The following is a 19066-nucleotide window of genomic DNA, read 5'->3' as shown; positions in this document are numbered from 1 at the left end:
AAGGCAGTGCTGGTGTTGGCCACTAACTGTGCCAATTGCTAGAAAGACTGAAATATCTGATATTCACGACGGCTAGATAGTTTTTTTTTTGTTTGTTTGGTTTTTTTTGTGTGTGTGTGTGGGGGGGGGGGGGGGAGGAATTAGAGGAACTCCAGCCTAAACAAACACTGTCATTGAGTTACATTATTTGTTAATTAAAATAGATAGGTAATATGATCTCTTACCCACACTGTTTCAAAAGAACAGGCAAGTGTTTGATTTCATGATGGCAGCCATCTTTTTGGTTGAAAGGAGGTGACAGGGAGCATGAGACACAGTTCCAACTGTCCTGTGTGCTAAACACCCCTCCCAGTTGCTAGGCAACGTGAACAACATAGGAAATCCCATCATGCTCTGCACAGCGTCAGGGAAAAAAAGCCCGGGCTTTTTTTCTTTGATGGATGGACCTTAGCTAAAAATGCAGCTAAAAATGATGCTTTGGTAAGTAGAACAAAGTTCTGATGCTGTGAAACTGTTAAAGAAACACCAAGCCTTTTCAGTTCTGCTGAGTAGATTTTTAGACCGGAGGTTCACTTTAAGGTTAGGCACCACCATGGAGGGTTAAGGTTAGGCCCTGGGGGAGCGATTAGTTCTGTGCGAGAGAAGGGTTAGGGCATGGTAAAATATTCATAACGATTAGCAATAGTTTACAATTGGAATTAACTAGTAGAATATCAGTATTTTTACCGATTTTCTACTAACTGCTATATCTGGGGGCACCTTTTTTTTACATGTATGCTCTGCCCAGTGCTTGTCACTGAACCAATATTTAAGGGTCGTTTTCCACTAGTGCCACACGCAGTGGCACTTCTTGGTCTGCGGGAACGCTGATGAATCCCATAAGCCGTGCCACGCACGGCTATGGGATTTGCAGTCTCCCACATGGAAACGGATGGCAATGTCTGCCTTATCGCTAGGGCAAGCGATTCGGCCGGCGGCACTATTGTTTCCTATGGCGGAGTATCTCCATGCGATTTGCCTGCGGGGAAACTGTGAATTCGTCCCGGTTTCTGCACTAGTGGAAACAAGCCCTGAAACATCTCTTAACAGTTTGGGCAATATATATATGTACACAGCTCTAAGGTTCATACACACCTTAGATTGAATTCCGCTGAGATGGCAGCTAAAGATTGCCTCAGACGAGTGTAGTGTGTGTACAGCAGCCTAATAGGCCGGTGAGAGATTTAGCATGCTGGATCATCTTGCCCAAATGCAAGCATGCAGCAATGTGTTATAATAACACACCGCTGTGCAGCACATAAGTGGGAACATCAGGCAGTGCAGTCTATGCGCCTGTCATGTCCTTGTGTATATTATACGCATTGCTGAATTGCGCACCGCATGTATAGTGTGAACGAGGAGAAAGGAACTTAAATGTTCACTGTATGCTTGTTAGTGCTGTAAGTGTTAAGTGGGTGTTCTGTGTGGTGGCTGCAGCTAGCTGGTTTATAAAATGTGTCCTATCCGTGAGAATCTCTGTATGTATATATTAGTGCTTTTTTCACATATCCAGAACTTGGCATGGTTGACTGATAGTATTGTATGTGTTTACATCATGGAAATACCAGAAAAACCAATAACTTTCACTGTACAGCCACTTGAAGTCATTACTTGGCTACAAGCAAACTGCATGTGAAAGGCGCGGTAACACTACGACACTGGGAAACTACTTTTGTTGAGGAATAAAGCCAGGTTTTGCATTTATACTGCAAGTATTTGAGCAATCATTGCTGCAGGGTTGCTGTCAAGATGATTAGAGAAACCAATGAAGTGTGTTCATAATAGGAGTACCAGTCTGTTATAATCTGTTCATCTGGCCTAGTTTTGAGACTCGGTACCCATACACTTGGACGAAATCCCATTGATATACAGCAGATTCAATCTCTATGATTGAATCTGCTGTGAAATCGTTAACGCAAATGTTGAACGATCGACCGATTTCCATCTGAAATTGGTCTATCAGTCCAGACGGAAAATTTTGCGCTATCTTTGGCTAGTTGCGTGCGTATAATTCGGTGATGACCGATGCAGCATAGTGGCAGCAATTATTATTTGGAATTTTATATAGCGCCGACCTCTTCCACTTCGCTGTACAGAGTGCACTGTTCTCCCCAGAATTTTTTTTCCAGCCGGGTGGCATGAAAAAGTAGCCGGGTAGGGCAGGATGAGAGAATGCAGGATCGGCACTTCTCTGCCCAACTTTGCTTACAGCAGAGGAGGTGGTGAGCTGATGACAGCCAGGTGGTCACCAAAACTAGCCGGGTGGAGCACCCGGCTAAAAGAGCCTGGGGAGAACACTGGAGTGTCTTGTCACTTAACTGTCCCTCAGAGGGGCTCTCAATCTAATCCATACCATAGTCTTAGGTCTATGTATCCTGTATTTTATGTTTTGTAGTCTAGGGCCAATTTTAGGGGAGCTATTTAACTTATCTGTGTGTTTTTGGGGTGTGGGAGGAAATGGGTGTACCTGGAGGCTGTACTGCAGTGGAAATCACATATGACTTATTATGCTAAAGGTACCATATAGCCCTACGCATAAACAACCCTGCACAAAAGTGTCTTGCGGCCTAAACGGGGCCAAAAGCAGTGACCCGCACATTAACCGCCCTTATGTAGCACCCTAGCTTCCCCCCTGCACCCACCCGCAGAGCACGCATTGGAGCATGCCTATGGAGTCCTATCTACCTCTGTCCCAGTCTCTGCATCTCCCGGATCGCTTCTGAACTGGCCAGTAGAGGTCCAAGCTCGCTGTCATGTGACCGCAGTGAGGCTGGTGCTCTAGTGGCCAGTTCAGAAGTTCCCAGGTAGACACATGAATGCTAGCTGGAGCCAGGACAAGTAGATCTACATTAATCAGCAGCCTTCAACACCAGGTATGCATATGGGGGGGGTCTTGCTATTGGTATTTGTCAGGAACCGGCCCGCGGCACGCCTGCGTATACGGTTCCCGACTGCGGGTTTGACCAGATCAAGCGGGGAGCAGCCTTATTCAAGCTAAAACAAGGCTGGGACCCCTCAGAACACCTCTCACTGCCACCACTAGCGGTTCGCTAGACACTTCCACTCTGCTGTCGAGTCCTCAGCGCGCAATTCGCGGTTTCGTATTCAGGTCAGCTTTGCGCTTAGGCCGAATACGGGAACGCCACGCACCCACACACACACACACAGTTGCAATCTTACACTGTAGTGAAGCAAAACCACTAACAGTCGTTCCGAACGATACTGTTAGACTTCCCACTCGGCTGTCGAGCGCAGAAGTGCCTCATACACACAATGCAATTACAATTTCATATTGTAGTGTTGCTCAAGCATACAATTAGGCATGGACCTTTACACACTTCAATCTCTTCTAGGCTATGAGTGTTAGTTTAGTACGGCAGAAGTCAAGCTTATTAAATAATAAATTAATATTCCAGGGAAAAAGTGGAACAATGCAGAACAGAATATATACAAAAGATTACAAAAATAAAGTAAAAAGCTACAAAGATAAAAGTACACACCAAGCAATTTGCTTACCCCAAATACAGGGATCCAGATAGAAGAACCTTGGACTTTTGTGGACGGACACAATTCTGGTTAGACCAGGAGTCCACTAGCTTGGGCCAGGAGTCCAGCTGCAGCTACCGTCAGGAGGGGACTGATTTGAGGTATCTGTCCCCTGGTTTTTATAATGAAATATTCGCCTCGAGGCTGTAAGCCTGTTTGGACGGGGGGAACTAGATTTAATTACATCCTCAGTCATAGTTGGATTTCCAGAGATCTAACATCCACATGTGAAAAATGTACTATAGCGCACACACACAACAAAAGACTTCCTTAATCCAAGTTCTCCAGTTAAAAGTCTATACATCAAAAGATTGTGAAGTGAGACTTTTCAACTCCATTGTTGACCGTTTTCCTAGCTGATCAAAGATAAGGATATAGTTTGCACCTCCACCAATAATTTAATTTCCTCACAACAAAATAGGGTTTAACACACAGGAGGCTCTTCCTGGCTAGTCTAGAGTTCTTGACTATGCTTTAGCAGCCTTCCTCAACAGAAGTGTAAACGTTTCAAGTGTCAATGACTTCAACACTTTACTTCTGCCATTGTCTGATTACCCCAGCTCTATTCACTGAAGTCCTCTTTAGATGCAAATGTAGTACAGCCAGATGACCATCGCTTCAAAGCAGACAGAAAAATGACAGAAATATGTTCCTGTATTCCCTAATATCAGCACCTCAATATATCACCACAGTATTTATAAGCTTACCCCCTCCACTTTTACATCCCATATGGGTGTACAAAAAAAAGTGAGTTTATCCAATGTGATGTAGTTACTTATGGTATTCCATCCAGCACTTTGTATCTTTACACTGTTTATATTGATTAACTTGATTGCTGTTAGAATTCTTATTCAGTTCTGGATTTAGTTGGGCTTTTTTGTTGTTGTTTTGAATCCCAGGTGTAAACGAAGGACAACTCTAGTGAAATCGCTGCTAAAATAAGTCTCGAAGGCCGGTTTCACACTGAGGCTTGGTGGCAGCAGTGCGGTACGGCCCTTAAGGTGGGTACACACGTCAGATAAAAGTCTTTGGAGAATGAAAGATCACAGACCAATTTTACCCCCTTTCATGTAGTATGCGAGCCATACTCTACACAGTCTATTCTATGGAGCTGAACTCCCCATCAGATAAAAATCTTTGCAAGGTGCTGCACACAAAGATGCTGTACACATGCAACAGATCAGTATCTGCAAAAGATCCGCTCCTGCAAAAGATCCATTCCTGCAAAATGCATTCATAGTCTATGACATCTGCAGATCCCATACACACCTTGTTTAATGGACATTCATCTGCAGATCAGACAATTATCTGCCGATCTGAAGATCCAACCTGGTGGATCTGATCTACAGATAATTGTCCATTAAACAAGGTGCGTATGAGATCTGCAGATATAGACTATGAATGCATTTTGCAGGAATGGATCTTTTGCAGGAGCGGATCTTTTGCAGATACTGATCTGTTGCATGTGTACAGCATCTTTGTGTGCAGCATCTTGCAAAGATTTTTATCTGATGGGAAGTTCAGCTCCATAGAATAGACTGTGTAGAGTATGGCTCTCATACTACATGAAAGGGGGTACAATTGGTCTGTGATCTTTCATTTTCCAAAGACTTTTATTTGACGTGTGTACCCACCTTTAGGCTGCACTGCCAAAAACAGGCCTTCAGGGATTACTACATTACAGTACACGAAAGTTAGTACTGGAAGTGACGCTTGCTTGTGGTCACTTCCAGTTTCGGAAATACGAAAGTGCACTGAAGTGTATTGTAAAAAAAAAAAATACGCTTCTGCGCATGCGTGCTGCACTGCCACTGCCATCATTTTTAAAATTCCTGTGTTGCCATAGACTTGCATGACTTCCGGTGTATCGCAGGTTATCGCAGAGAGACATTGGCGACTTCCAGGGCACTGTACCACATGGTGTATGAAGGCACCTATAGGCCTTTATTGGCATAGCGGTGAGGTGCGGTAAAATGACCCACCGCGCCAGTGTGAAAGGCCCCTCAAACTTATGTATCTGTTAGATTTTACTTTATACAAACATTGTTTTTCTTTTTTATACTTTCTGCTTTATTGATTTCTAACAAGTAAAACAAGAAATGTACAATGGATAAATAAAATCCATAAGATAACGTAATACAGGATATAATTACTTTACAGAAGAGGATGGTAGTGGGGAGGATCGGTGTGGCTAAAGGCCCATACACACGTCGGATTTTAGCGAACGACCCGTCGTTTGAACGTTCCGTCGTTCTGACGTTTTCGCGTCAAATCCGACGTGTGTATAGACTATCGTTCGGGTGATAAGACTGGTTACCAGCGATCCGCCCGGCGGATCGTTGGTAACCAGTCTTATCACCCGAACGATAGTCTGTACACACGTCGGATTTGATGCGAAAACGTCCGAACGACGGAACGTTCAAACGACGGGTCGTTCGCTAAAATCCGACGTGTGTATGGGCCTTAAGCCTTGTTGTTGTTGCAGCCATAGTAGGAGTGGTGTTGTTGCCATTATCTATTTCTAAAAATATAGAGCCAACTGCATGACTAGTTATTTTATAGTAATACAGCATCAGGGGTTTGATTTGGATTGATCCTTTACAATTCTGCTGCATATGCAAGAGATAAATACTTATGTGTCTTTATACAGGATCCAGCTAGTTCATACTTTTTTAGTATTTATCATGCTTGCTCTGTGAAGACAGAATACAACCCTCCATTTCCTGAATTGCGTTTTTTGAATAGTTTTGAAACTATCGGGGCTTGTTGGGATTTGAACTTGGACCAGACTTTAGCTAAGATGAGTAAATTTCAGGGATTAAGGCTATTGGTGATCTTTAAAAGCTTAATAAAACATGGTCAATGAATTGCAATAACCAATATTGTTTGGAATACTTTTAATTTAAAGGGAATCTGAAGTGAAAATGAACTTATGATATAATAAATTGTATGTGTAGTACAGCTAAGAAATAGAGCATTGGTAGCACAGAAAGAAATTATTCTAATACTGTTTCCGGTACAGGCAGAGTTAAGAAACTTCACTTGTTACCTATGCAAAAAAGCTTCTCTGAGCTCTCTGACTAATTTAGTCAGAAAGCAGTTCTATTTTCTGCCTATACAGCACATCCAGAACAGCTCATAACCCGGAAGCAGAAGGGAATATGAGCCGGCGGCCATATTGGATTTTTCCTGGAGCAATAATGGATAAAAATAACACTCAAAAAGGCATACCAGAGCGGCAAAATTATCAGGTAGAGCATTTATTCTTTACAAGCTATTGACTGATATGTTTATTTTCTGTCAAACGTTCATCTCTGGTTCTTTTGTAAACATCAAAGAAACAGTGAATGACAACTTCAGATAAGATTTTAACCTCCCTGGCGTTTAATTTCCCAAGGATTTCTGTGCAAAAAGTGATAAAATGTATTTTTAAAACTTTTTTTTTCCTGTAACTTGCCAAAATGTGTCAAGCAAGGGTCTAGTATACAGTGCAGGAGAGTATTGATGTGTATGCACGTTTATACTGTTCACAGCATGTTTTTATGGATGGACATATCTGTCCATTCCGCTGGGGAGGGGTTAATGAAGGAAAGTAAAAAAGGGTCAATAGCTCTGCTTTGTTTCATAGTTTTTAAAGGGAATGTCCAAGCAAAATAAAAAATGAGTTTCACTTACCTGGGGCTTCTACCAGCCCCATGCAGCCATCCTGTGCCCTCGTAGTCACTCACTGCTGCTCCAGTCTCCCGCTGGCAGCTTGCCGACCTCGGAGGTCGGCGGGACGCATTGCGTACATTTTTACGCATTCCCGATAGTGCAGGAACATTAACGTATACATTTTTACGCATTACTGGTTTTATGCGTAAAAATGTACGCATTGAACCAGTAACGCGTAAAAATGTATGCGTTATTGTTCCTGCACTAGCGGGAATGCGTAAAAATGTACGCAATGCGTACCGCCGACCTCCGAGGTCGGCAAGCTGCCAGTGGGGGACTAGAGCAGCAGTGAGTGACTACGAGGGCACAGGATGGCTGCATGGGGCTGATAGAAGCCCCAGGTAAGTGAAACTCATTTTTTTATTTTGCTTGAACCTTCCCTTTAAAATGCAGTGTAGTTTGTAAACTGCAAATATTAGTAATGCAATGTTAATTAAAAAAAAAACAAAAAACAAAAGCTAAATAACTGAAAATAAAAATGAGACACTTTTCTTTACTACTAATGTTCTATTAATTATCTGTGCTACACATACAATTCATTATATTATAATTTTTTTTTCGCTTCAGTGTCACTTGGTACCTTGGTAGTTTGGCCTTATCTCATTGGTCTTTGATCTACGTTGGTAAATGTAATCTATGTACAAGCTATTACATTGAGGTAGAACTATGAAATGAAGGCCTTGTTTACAGTCTTGTTTTAACGCTCTGCACGTGGTTTACGATCTGCAAGGACATTTCAAACTCTGCAGACTTTCATATTCTAGTTCATACCTGTGCAGTGTGTTGCTATGCCCTTTTAGTGCACAGCAGTACACCTTTTTACACAGCCTATGGCTATAAAAAGTCTGTGGACTTATGATTAGATATATTTTAATCCTTTGCTATCCAATTATTTTTCTTGCAAAGCAAAAGATATGGTAAATGCATTGCAACAACTGAACACGGAATACTTTTTATTTAATGCACTGTGGATTTTCTCCCAACCGCCCTCCCTGTGCACTTAGGCCTCGTTCACATTGGGTGCGTTGAGAAACATGGAAAAGCGCATGATAAAAACGCATGCGTTTATGCACGCTTTAGTGTGTGTTTCAGTGTGTTGTGGTGCGCTTTTTTAAGCCTGTTTTGCTTATTATAGCAGTTGTCAATAAAGATTTGTTTTCAAATGAAATTTTTTTTTTCCATTTAGGGGTAAAAAACGCATGCATTACTATGCGCTAGAAAAGTGCACCCCTTTCACTTGCATTGATGTGCAATTTACAGCTCAATGCACAGAAATGCATACAACACTACATTTTTGTAGCGCAGCGCATAGATGTGAACCGGGCACATTAATTACATGGGAAAATCAATACCTTGCAGAACGCACACAGGGTAATGGGCTCTGAAAAACGTACCTTGTGTGAACGAGGCCTTACTTTTGATCACTGTGTTAGACTGAGGGCCCTTTCACACCGAGGCAGTGCGCACCCCACCACTGTGCAGTGAAAGTCTATGGAGACTTTCGTACAACAGCGGGACGGTGCGACACTGCGGAAGTGACAATTTTGCTGCATCCCAGATGCAGGTCAAGAACCAAGTTGACCCTGCGGAGTTGTGGCTATCATGTTAGTCTGTGGCGACACGTGGATGTTTAAAAAAATGACAGACGCGATGTCGCAGTGCATGTGCGGAAGTCTATTTAAACAATAAACTTCCGCATCCCCGAAGCAGGAAGTGGCAGCAAGCGCGCGTCACTTCCTGCTTGGCCGGTGGCCAGACAAGGAACACCTCACAATAGTGCAGTGTTCCCTGAAGGCCTGTGTTTGCCGGTGCAATGCGGGGCGTCTGGCATACCGCATCGCTGACGCTGGTTTCTGATGTGAGACATCAGACACTTTGATCTAAACGAGCTAACTCCGTGTTGGACTAGATCTGGCAAAGGTGCATCTAGCAGCAGCCATATTTCTTCTTGTTGGATTAAGTCTGACAGCAGATCAGAAAGGGTTAATGCACCACTGTTTTAATTTCATAAGTACATCTTTGTATATAGATTATTATTATTATTATTATTATTATTATTATTATACTATAAAGCCTCAACATGTTATGCACAGAATGGGGAGATGTTACAACATTAAATAATGCTACACAGGGACATTACAGCGTTAAATGATGGTACACAATAAAGTGATGTAACAATAAACAATGGTTTGCAGATTGCAATGTAAGGCTAAATGTAGGCGAGTCACGGAGTCTATCTGGTGGTGGAGAGGAGCACACTAAGGGCTCGTTTCCACTGTTGCGACGCGATTTCGCCGGCATTCCGACGCTTGTAAAAACGCATGCGGATGCGTTTCCGCATGCGTTTTTACCCGCGATTTTGCATGGCAGGGTGCCATGCGAAATTAACCATGACACTGCCAGGGCAAAATAACATTGAAAAAGGTGCGAAATCGCACGCGAAATCACGGGTAAAAACGCATGTAACAAACGCATGCGTTTTTTACTATTAAATACATTAGCGGCGATTCGCACGGATTCCCGACGCAGGCGAATTCGGTGGGTCCCGTCGTGCATATTTGGCCCGCCGCCAAATCGCTCCCACACGCCGCACATGTGGAAACAGCCCCGGCCACTTCAGTGTAACAAGCGAATCCGCATCTCGTCGCCGCATGCGGATTCGCTATGGTGGAAACGAGCCCTAAGAGGAGGGCCCTGCCAAGTAGGCTTACAATCTAAACCATGCATGCTGGGACCTGTACACACTAACGCATCTGTATCTGCTTCTAATAGGATAGCAGGATCCGCACCGTCTAAAATCCAAATTTATTAGAACATTTTAAAATCCATAACAGGCAGTACTGAGTGTGAGCCGGGTCACCATGACGCACGGCGTTTCAGAATCTAGCTCTTTCCTCAGATGGCTGTAGCACAGCCATCTGAGGAAAGAGCTAGATTCTGAAACGCCGTGCGTCATGGTGACCCGGCTCACACTCAGTACTGCCTGTTATGGATTTTAAAATGTTCTAATAAATTTGGATTTTAGACGGTGCGGATCCTGCTATCCTATTTGATGTTACACCCTGTGCACTCCAGGGTTGATCGCTGCACGTCAAGCTACATTGGTGCTGTCACAATTGAAAATTATATCTGTATCTGCTTCTGTCTGCTTTCTACCATCTAATATTGATGTGTTGCCGAAAAGCGGACACAACTGTGTTAGTTGTGCATAAAAACGCATTCTCATGTGCAAAAACAAATTGCAGCACATAAAATACTGTGATATGCATGAATGCATCCAAACGTGGGTGCATTTTTATATCCTCATCATACAATGTGTAGTGCGAGCAAGGCCGGTTGGAAGGTCTGTTATCTGAGGTGTGTAGCTGAAGCTAGGCATACACATATTGATTACCATCTGATATGCTCATTTTACTGATCCCTGACTGACTGGTAATCGGCATGGTGTAGAAATCAGTCTCTATAGAATGCATGACAATACTATGCAGCCATCGATTCCCCCACCGCTACTCCTACAATCCCTCGCATAGAAATGACCTAACATATTCCATCACGCTTTTAATCTCAAAATCAATCAAAAGTGACTCGGGGCCGGTTCACAGTTGAGCAGATGCAAAATAGGCACGTGGATGCGCTTCATCCATTTTGGATCCACTTGTACTTTCTGCACCGTCCATTTCGCTTCAGTCTGTCCACTTCTCCCAAGATCGCCACTCATGTATCTAGCCACCTATTGCGGAAGTACTACTTCTCTGCGGCAAAACGGGAGAGGCGGATGCAGCAACTAATCTAGTGAGTAGGCTTTCATTGCATGCATTTTCCTGGCTGGTCCGGTAAAATGTGCAAAGGTCGGACTCTTTTTCTCCGTTTACTGCAACGCAGCATACAGATCATTTTTTTTTTTTTTTGTTAACAAGTGGAAGCGGATCCTATTTTTAACATTAGGATACGCTTCTGAACTGAACAGAGTTAAAAAAATACCCCGTACCGGTACGTGTGAACTGCCCATCAGGCAGGACTGTTAATGCCAATAGATATTCATCTGATTTTGATCAGAGTCATTGGGTTGTGAAGAAAAATCCATATGTGTATACCCAAGACCTAGGGTACACTAAGTACTGTCTAAGGAAACAACTTTTCACCTACACTCTCTCTTTACATTAGATACTCTTTCTTACATGTAAACACAGTGCATGCTGATCATGTTTATTTTGCTTTCAGATATGTCTGAGAACACAACTGATACATCACCTAATGATGCAACATTACCTGATTCCGAAGAGGTGTTTTCTGACCCTGAGGTCTGTTGTTAAGATAAGATAGAATAAGATAAGTTAGAAATCATTAGATAATATCTCCATCTGGCTGTATGCTCTCATCAAAGCTTTGCAAGTAATCTAGTAGCTGAAAGCCAGAGATGATTGATATTAGCACAATTCAGAGGCTTATGTGGCTGCTAATCCCATATGTAAAGTTAATGTGTAATGCTACCTGCACAGGCAAACCTCATAGTAAGGAAGCATGATGTATAATATAGCAATGCTGAAAAAAATCAAGCAGGTATATAACATGTCATTTGCTTGTGTAATAATGTTTCTTTCCAACACTTTACATATGCTCTCTGAGTTACCATAAGCCCCTGAAGGTGAAAACTGGGGTTGCTACCAGGGCTGTGTAGTCGGTACAAAATCCTCCAACTCCACTTACCCAAAAATTGTTCCGACTCCACAACCCTGATTGCTACAGGGGGTGCATGTAAGTTAATAGTTTTGGAAAATATTTATTTAGGTTAGAGATTGGTTCACATAAAGTCTAAAAATATTACAGTTCAGCGGGTGGAAGCGTAAGTGTAAACAGATCCCATGTTAAGCATAAGAGCCATTCACACTTGACAATTAAAGTGAAGAGAGAGCGGAACGCACGTTCTGACAGGCATGATCTTTCCGGATGTTACGGATGCCTATAGAATCGCGCACTGCTGCTGGCACCGCTGATGGGAGACAAGCACCTATATATATTATGAGTCTAGGAAGAAGAAGAGAGCTTTCATTGGTTTGCAAAAGACCAATTGGAATCCTCCGTAGTACCAGGGAGGATTTTCATTGGTTAACTAAATGGTGGACTAATGAGAAACCTCTCTGTTGATAGGGATGATTACCATTGGTCTTTTGCAATCCAAAGGGATCCTGCTTCTGCCAGCACTCTGATCTATGTAGTGGCGCTTGTCCCTTGAGCCCATTGGTGGTGCCAGCAGTGGCAGAGGACCTTAATGACAGTAGACCTGATTTGCGGCAGTGACGGTCTGATGCGGTGAGCAGTGTGATTATCTCACTGGACTCTGCAATGGGACACCTCATATCCACACCATTGAGCATCTAGCATAGTGTAGACCTAGCCTTACATCAGTTCTGGTATCTGCACAGCCAGGTTCCATTGAGTTCAAAAACAAGCCTGGCAAAAATAGAGGAAACCAACTAAAGAGATAATCTAGAACTGCTGCGTAAACGTGTATAGAAGTACACAAAATAAATATGGTATAAAATGCTATGAACAGCAGGAATTACTGGCAGTGCTAACTGGACTGTTTTAAATATTCTCAGAGATTAATGGCTTACCTGATAACATTCAATCACTGTAGCAACTACTTTTTCCTGCAGAACCAGTTGCTGTTTTAGCTGCCACTGGTAATCAGTTTCAAATCAATTGTTCCTATCTAATGTTGCCAACTGGTAGCAGCTCCGGGACAAACAAAGTATTTTGATTGATAGACTAGTAATCCACTGCTCAAAAAAAATAAAGGGAACACAAACATAATCAACATCCTAGATTTGAATGAATGAAATATTCTTATTAAATACTTCATTCTTTATATAGTTGAATGTGCTGATAACAAAATCGCACAAAAAATTATCAATGGAAATCCGTTTTATCAACCCCTGGAGGTCTGGATTTGTAGTCACACTCAAAATTAAAATGGAAAAAAACATTACAGGCTGATCATGACATACCGGGTGCCATTAATTACTATTCCCCCTCTAAATTGAAGCAACTTGGAGGGAGACATAATTTGGGGTTTGGCCATCTCCGGCACCCAAATTAGAATGTGGTGCAGCCATGGACATTATGTCTATGGCGGCACCCAGCCATGCACAGCGCAAAGAAGAGCGTGTGCCAAAATGACCTGCCTCAAACCTCACCCCACCCCCATCTCTTCCCTGTCTACCTCCTGTAGGTTTTGATCAGATTTTGGGAGGAGTTTGGACAAAACACCGACTGCTAATTAATTCAGCCAAAGAGTGTCTGATCTTAGGACAGAAAATCAGCATTGCAAACCTAGTCAGCCAAGCAATGAATTAATGACAAAAGTTTTTTGTGCGGTGCAAAAAACTTAGGGCACTGCAAATTACGATATAAATTCCAAATAATATCAGAATTGGTCTTCTGAGGGGAGGCTGAACTATGGCTTTAAGTCCATCGCCTTGTGCAAACACAACAGGGTTATATATCATGATAGTCAAATCCCAACTCAACTATGTAGCATCCTATTCTGTGGACTACCAAACAGACTGGCAACTCTCCATCCATGCTGAATTCTGCTGCTCTGAGCCTGGAAACATTCAAACACTTCCTGAAAACACACCTCTTCAGACTTGCTTATAACCTTTTAAAGTCATATGTTGAGGCACTCGGCCTCATCTGCTAGCCCCTTCATCTTCTCAACTAGTGTCTTCACCCAGCCATCCTATAGAGCAGGGGTCCCCAACCACCGGGACGCGGCCCACTGCCTGTCCATGAGCAGTTTTCAGCTTGGCCGCGGCGGGTATGGCCTCTCACCCCACTCCCCACAGCGGCCGCTGCTCTCGTTACCTTATGAGCTGGCGGCCGCTTCCTCTTGCATAGGACTGAAGAAATACATAGAGAATTGCACTCTGTATGTATTTAGAGAGTTTAGCCTGTTTAATTCCCACTCATTTGTGTCTAATCACAAGTTGTAATCTGATCTCTCCCCTGCGTTACATGACTGCCTATTGCAGAGATGGCAGATAAGGCCTGCTTCCATGAATCAGGAAGTAGAAACGGTGCAGATTTAATTTAGGTTTTGTATCAGGTGTAACAAAGAAATGTTTTTTGTTTAAATGTTATTATGCTGTTGCACATCTTTTAGAGCAGAGAGGACATTCTGAGTTTAAGTCAACTTTAAGTGCAAGTAGAGTATTTTGGGCTCTTTCACATAAATGGCAGACAGCAGTACACTAAACTGCCTGGCAGTTGCTCCTGCTTACTTGCTGCGCAGTTGGTCGAAATGCAAACATCCAACACTGGTGGTGGTCTCATGCATGCACATCCGAGCACGTCTATTAGAGCGCAGGAGAATTGGGCGGCGCCATATTCCGTAATAGGAATTACGGCTATAGCCGCACACAGGGAGTAACTTTGACGCCTTTCGAAAATGGAGCTAAAATTACTTTTAAAACACTGTAATTCGGCCACCAGCAATAGCTGGAAGCCAAATTACATCATTCCCCACCATCCATGTGGACCTGGAGGGGGAATAGTAATTCATTTCTCTCGTACTCTTGCACATCTGTGTGGACCGCAGTCATCAGCTACATGTGACGCTATGCTTTTGTGTGTTATCAGACAGTACCCTCACCATGTGTCAACCCGCTATGACGCATGTGGTTGCAAACTCTCCCATTCAGTTGCAACCTAAAGGCACTAACTCTTGGCAATGGCGTGTTAAACGCACCTTTTTGATGTGCACCTGAAAGCAGCCTTTACAGGTGTCAGTCAGCAGAGGGCAACTAGCTTTTACAGTTCTATAATCTTTTTGATAAACCGCAAAATATTTACAAACATAATATTTCCTTTTTTTAAAGGAAGGAATGGTCAGTCCCATAAAATATATCTAAATCTATATATCAGTTTATATGATTGTCAATGTTTGCTTATTAATGAACATTTTTTAAAGAGACTCCGGAGGCTTCCCCCTCCCCTGTAGCTGCAGGCACTCCAGCGCTGGCTCCCCAAAATGTCCCGGAATCCTCCCTTGACAAGCCTGACAAACGCTGATAAGCGCTGATTTATTTACCTCTCCTGGCTCCAGCAGGGGCGCTGTTGCGGCTCTCCGCAGGGAGATCTTCGTCGGGTCCGCTCTACTGCGCAGGAGACTTGCGCCTGCGCAGTAGGGCGACCTGACGGAGATCGGCTATTTTCGCCTATCTCCGTGTGGATAGCCGATACTGCGTCTGCACTGGAGCCAGGGAGGTAAAGATTTACATCGCCGCTGTTCCAGGAGGATTTTCGCCGCCGCCGCCGTGGGACTGAGGAGGACAGGGGGAAACCTCAATAGAATCCAGAGGCTTCCCCCACCCAAGGTGAGTACCCCCCCCCCCCCCAGGGGAGGTTTTCTTCATTACAGGTTTTCTTTAAGGGCTAGGTAAGAAAAAAAAGAGCGCTACTTACCTGGGGCTTTCTTCAGTCCCGACGGGGCAGAGGCCGTCCTCCACTGCGCCTGCATGTGTGCCGCTGTCAATCAAGTCCACATTGTCCAGAGTGTACTGTGCAGGTGCAGAACTACTGCGCCAGCGCAGTACACTCCGGACAACGTGGACTTGATTGACCGCATAGCTCACGCAGTAGAGGACAACCTGGTGAGGTCGGCCTCTGCACCGTCGGGGACTGGAAGCCAGGCGCGAGGGACATAGCGTAGATGGGTCTTTTTTCTTTTATCTAGCCTGGACATTCCCTTTAAACCTAGTACACATTTTCAATTATGATTGGCCAATCACTGACTAATTTTACCACCTCCATGTAGTAATTAGTGTTTACCTACACCAGTGCTGTCCTACTTCACAGGCATGGAGAGCCATTTTTTTTTCAGACCCCATGGTGGAGGGCCGAAGGTTCTTGCTAAAGCCGCAGACCAGCCCCCCCCCCCCAGGAAAAAAATGCACTTAAAGGACAATTAGATTGGCAGCACTTTCCACAAAATGCAATTTAGGATTTTGGTGAAGTTGTGTGGCACACCATGAGGGTTCTGTTGTACGTACGTAGCGCGCCGCGGCAAAAAATGGATGTGTGTGGCCATGGACCAGAATGCGGGTGTGGCCATGGGTGGAGACAAATTTACATGAACTTAGCAATGTGGGACATTAGATTAGGACAGTGGTGGCGAACCTTTTGGAGGCCGAGTGTCCAAACTGCAACCCAAAAGTCACTTATCTATCGCAAAGTGGCAACAGCAATTTAAACTACATACAAACGTTTTAACTCATACATTTTTTTTTTTTATTATTATTATTATTTAGTATTTATATAGCGCCGACATATTACGCAGCGCTGTACAATGTGTATATATATATATATATATCTTGTCACTAACTGTCCCTCAAAGGAGCTCACAATCTAATCCCTACCATTGCCATATGTCTATATCATGTAGTGTAAGTACTGTAGTCTAGGGCCAATTTTAGGGGGAGCCAATTAACTTATCCGTATGTTTTTGGAATGTGGGAGGAAACCGGAGTGCCCGGAGGAAACCCACGCAGACACGGAGAGAACATACAAACTCTTTGCAGATAGTGCCCTGGCTGGGATTCGAACCTGGGACCCAGCGCTGCAAGGCGAGAGAGCTAACCACTACGCCACCGTGCTGCCACATGAACATTATGGAAAATCCAAGTTGAAAATAAACAAGTTGAAGATAAACAATTTCATCCATCCTACTCCTGAAAAAAAAACCTCCAAGTGTTATTTTCCGTTTTGAAAAGCTAAAAAAGTAGGTTTAATGCTATTGTCTCATGATGATGATTCAGCTTTTCCATAGTCTCGCAGTTCGCAATCATGTGACCCCCAACAAGACAAATTCATCAATCATGAGGCCCCCAAAAAATCATGAGGCCCCCAACAAGACACATTCAGCAATCGTGATGCCCCCAACAAATCATGAGGCCCCCAACAAGACAAATTCGGCAATCATGAGGCACATAAATAGACAGCATTTCACGTAAATAAGCAGAATGCCCCTTTAATATGGTAGACACCTCTCACCTGGCTTCTAAATTCTCCTCTACTGGCTGCTGTGCCTGGCTGGCCTGGCAATAGTGTTTTGGGCCGGATTGGGGATGATGTGTGGGCTGAAATGCCTTGCGGTGCTGCTGTGGCCGGGCTGGCGGCTATGCTGTGGTGTGGCCGGATGAGGTAGTGACAGGTGCCCCCCAGTTAGATAGTGACAGGTGCCCCCCAGTTAGATAGTGACAGGTGCCCCCAGTTAGATAGTGACAGGTGCCCCCCAGTTAGATAGTGACAGGTGCCCCCCAGTTAGATAGTGACAGGTGCCCCCCAGTTAGATAATGACAGGTGCCCCCCTAGTTAGTGACAGGTGCCCCCCCCCACAGTTAGATAGTGACATGTGTCCCCCCCCAGTTAGATAGTGACATGTGTCCCCCCCCCCCCAGCTAGATGGTGACAGGTGTCCCCCCAGCTAGATAGTGACAGGTGCCCCCCCAGCTAGATAGTGACAGGTTCCCCCTCAGCTAGAAAGTGACAGGTGTCCCCCCAGCTAGAAAGTGACAGGTGTCCCCCCAGCTAGAAAGTGGCAGGTGTCCCCCCAGCTAGAAAGTGGCAGGTGTCCCCCCAGCTAGAAAGTGGCAGGTGTCCCCCCAGCTAGAAAGTGACAGGTGTCCCCCCAGCTAGAAAGTGACAGGTGTCCCCCCAGCTAGAAAGTGACAGGTGTCCCCCCAGCTAGAAAGTGACAGGTGTCCCCCCAGCTAGAAAGTGACAGGTGTCCCCCCAGCTAGAAAGTGACAGGTGTCCCCCCAGCTAGAAAGTGACAGGTGTCCCCCCAGTTAGACATTGACAGGTGCCCCCACCAGTTAGATAGTGACCGGTGCCCCCACCAGTTAGATAGTGACCGGTGCCCCCACCAGTTAGATAGTGACCGGTGCCCCCACCAGTTAGATAGTGACCGGTGCCCCCACCAGTTAGATAGTGACAGGTGCCCCCACCAGTTAGATAGTGACAGGTGCCCCCACCAGTTAGATAGTGACAGGTGCCCCCACCAGTTAGATAGTGACAGGTGCCCCCACCAGTTAGATAGTGACAGGTGCCCCCACCAGTTAGATAGTGACAGGTGCCCCCACCAGTTAGATAGTGACAGGTGCCCCCACCAGTTAGATAGTGACAGGTGCCCCCACCAGTTAGATAGTGACAGGTGCCCCCACCAGTTAGATAGTGACAGGTGCCCCCACCAGTTAGATAGTGACCGGTGCCCCCACCAGTTAGATAGTGACCGGTGCCCCCACCAGTTAGATAGTGACCGGTGCCCCCACCAGTTAGATAGTGTCCGGTGCCCCCACCAGTTAGATAGTGTCCGGTGCCCCCACCAGTTAGATAGTGTCCGGTGCCCCCACCAGTTAGATAGTGTCCGGTGCCCCCACCAGTTAGATAGTGACAGGTGCCCCCACCAGTTAGATAGTGACAGGTGCCCCCACCAGTTAGATAGTGACAGGTGCCCCCACCAGTTAGATAGTGACAGGTGCCCCCACCAGTTAGATAGTGACAGGTGCCCCCACCAGTTAGATAGTGACAGGTGCCCCCACCAGTTAGATAGTGACAGGTGCCCCCACCAGTTAGTGACAGGTGCCCCCACCAGTTAGATAGCGAGGTGTCCAGTGCCTCGCCCGTTACCTCTCTCTCCTGTGTCCCCGCTGCCGCTGCCCCACAGCTCAGACCTCACAGATCGCGGCGACTGTGACGTACTAGT

The 19066-nt window shown here is 44.8% G+C and overlaps 1 protein-coding gene across 3 annotated transcripts in view; it reads left to right on the top strand.

Annotated features, from left to right (window-relative positions):
- The window catches only part of ARFIP1 (ADP ribosylation factor interacting protein 1), a 155465-nt gene that overhangs the window by 19711 nt on the left and 116688 nt on the right, over positions 1-19066 (top strand). For 2 of the 3 annotated variants that reach the window (XM_068278956.1, XM_068278968.1), the window contains exon 2: positions 11521-11600. The exons of the other annotated variant lie outside the window; for it this stretch is intronic. In XM_068278956.1, the coding sequence (XP_068135057.1) occupies positions 11523-11600 (78 nt within the window). In that variant the 5' untranslated portion in view covers positions 11521-11522. The remainder of the gene's footprint in view (positions 1-11520; positions 11601-19066) is intronic. 3 annotated transcript variants of the gene reach the window in all.

This window comes from Hyperolius riggenbachi, chromosome 1 (genome assembly GCF_040937935.1).
Source record: "Hyperolius riggenbachi isolate aHypRig1 chromosome 1, aHypRig1.pri, whole genome shotgun sequence".
NCBI classification, from domain to species: Eukaryota; Metazoa; Chordata; class Amphibia; order Anura; family Hyperoliidae; genus Hyperolius; species Hyperolius riggenbachi.
This window is presented reverse-complemented; position numbering and strand designations above follow the sequence as displayed.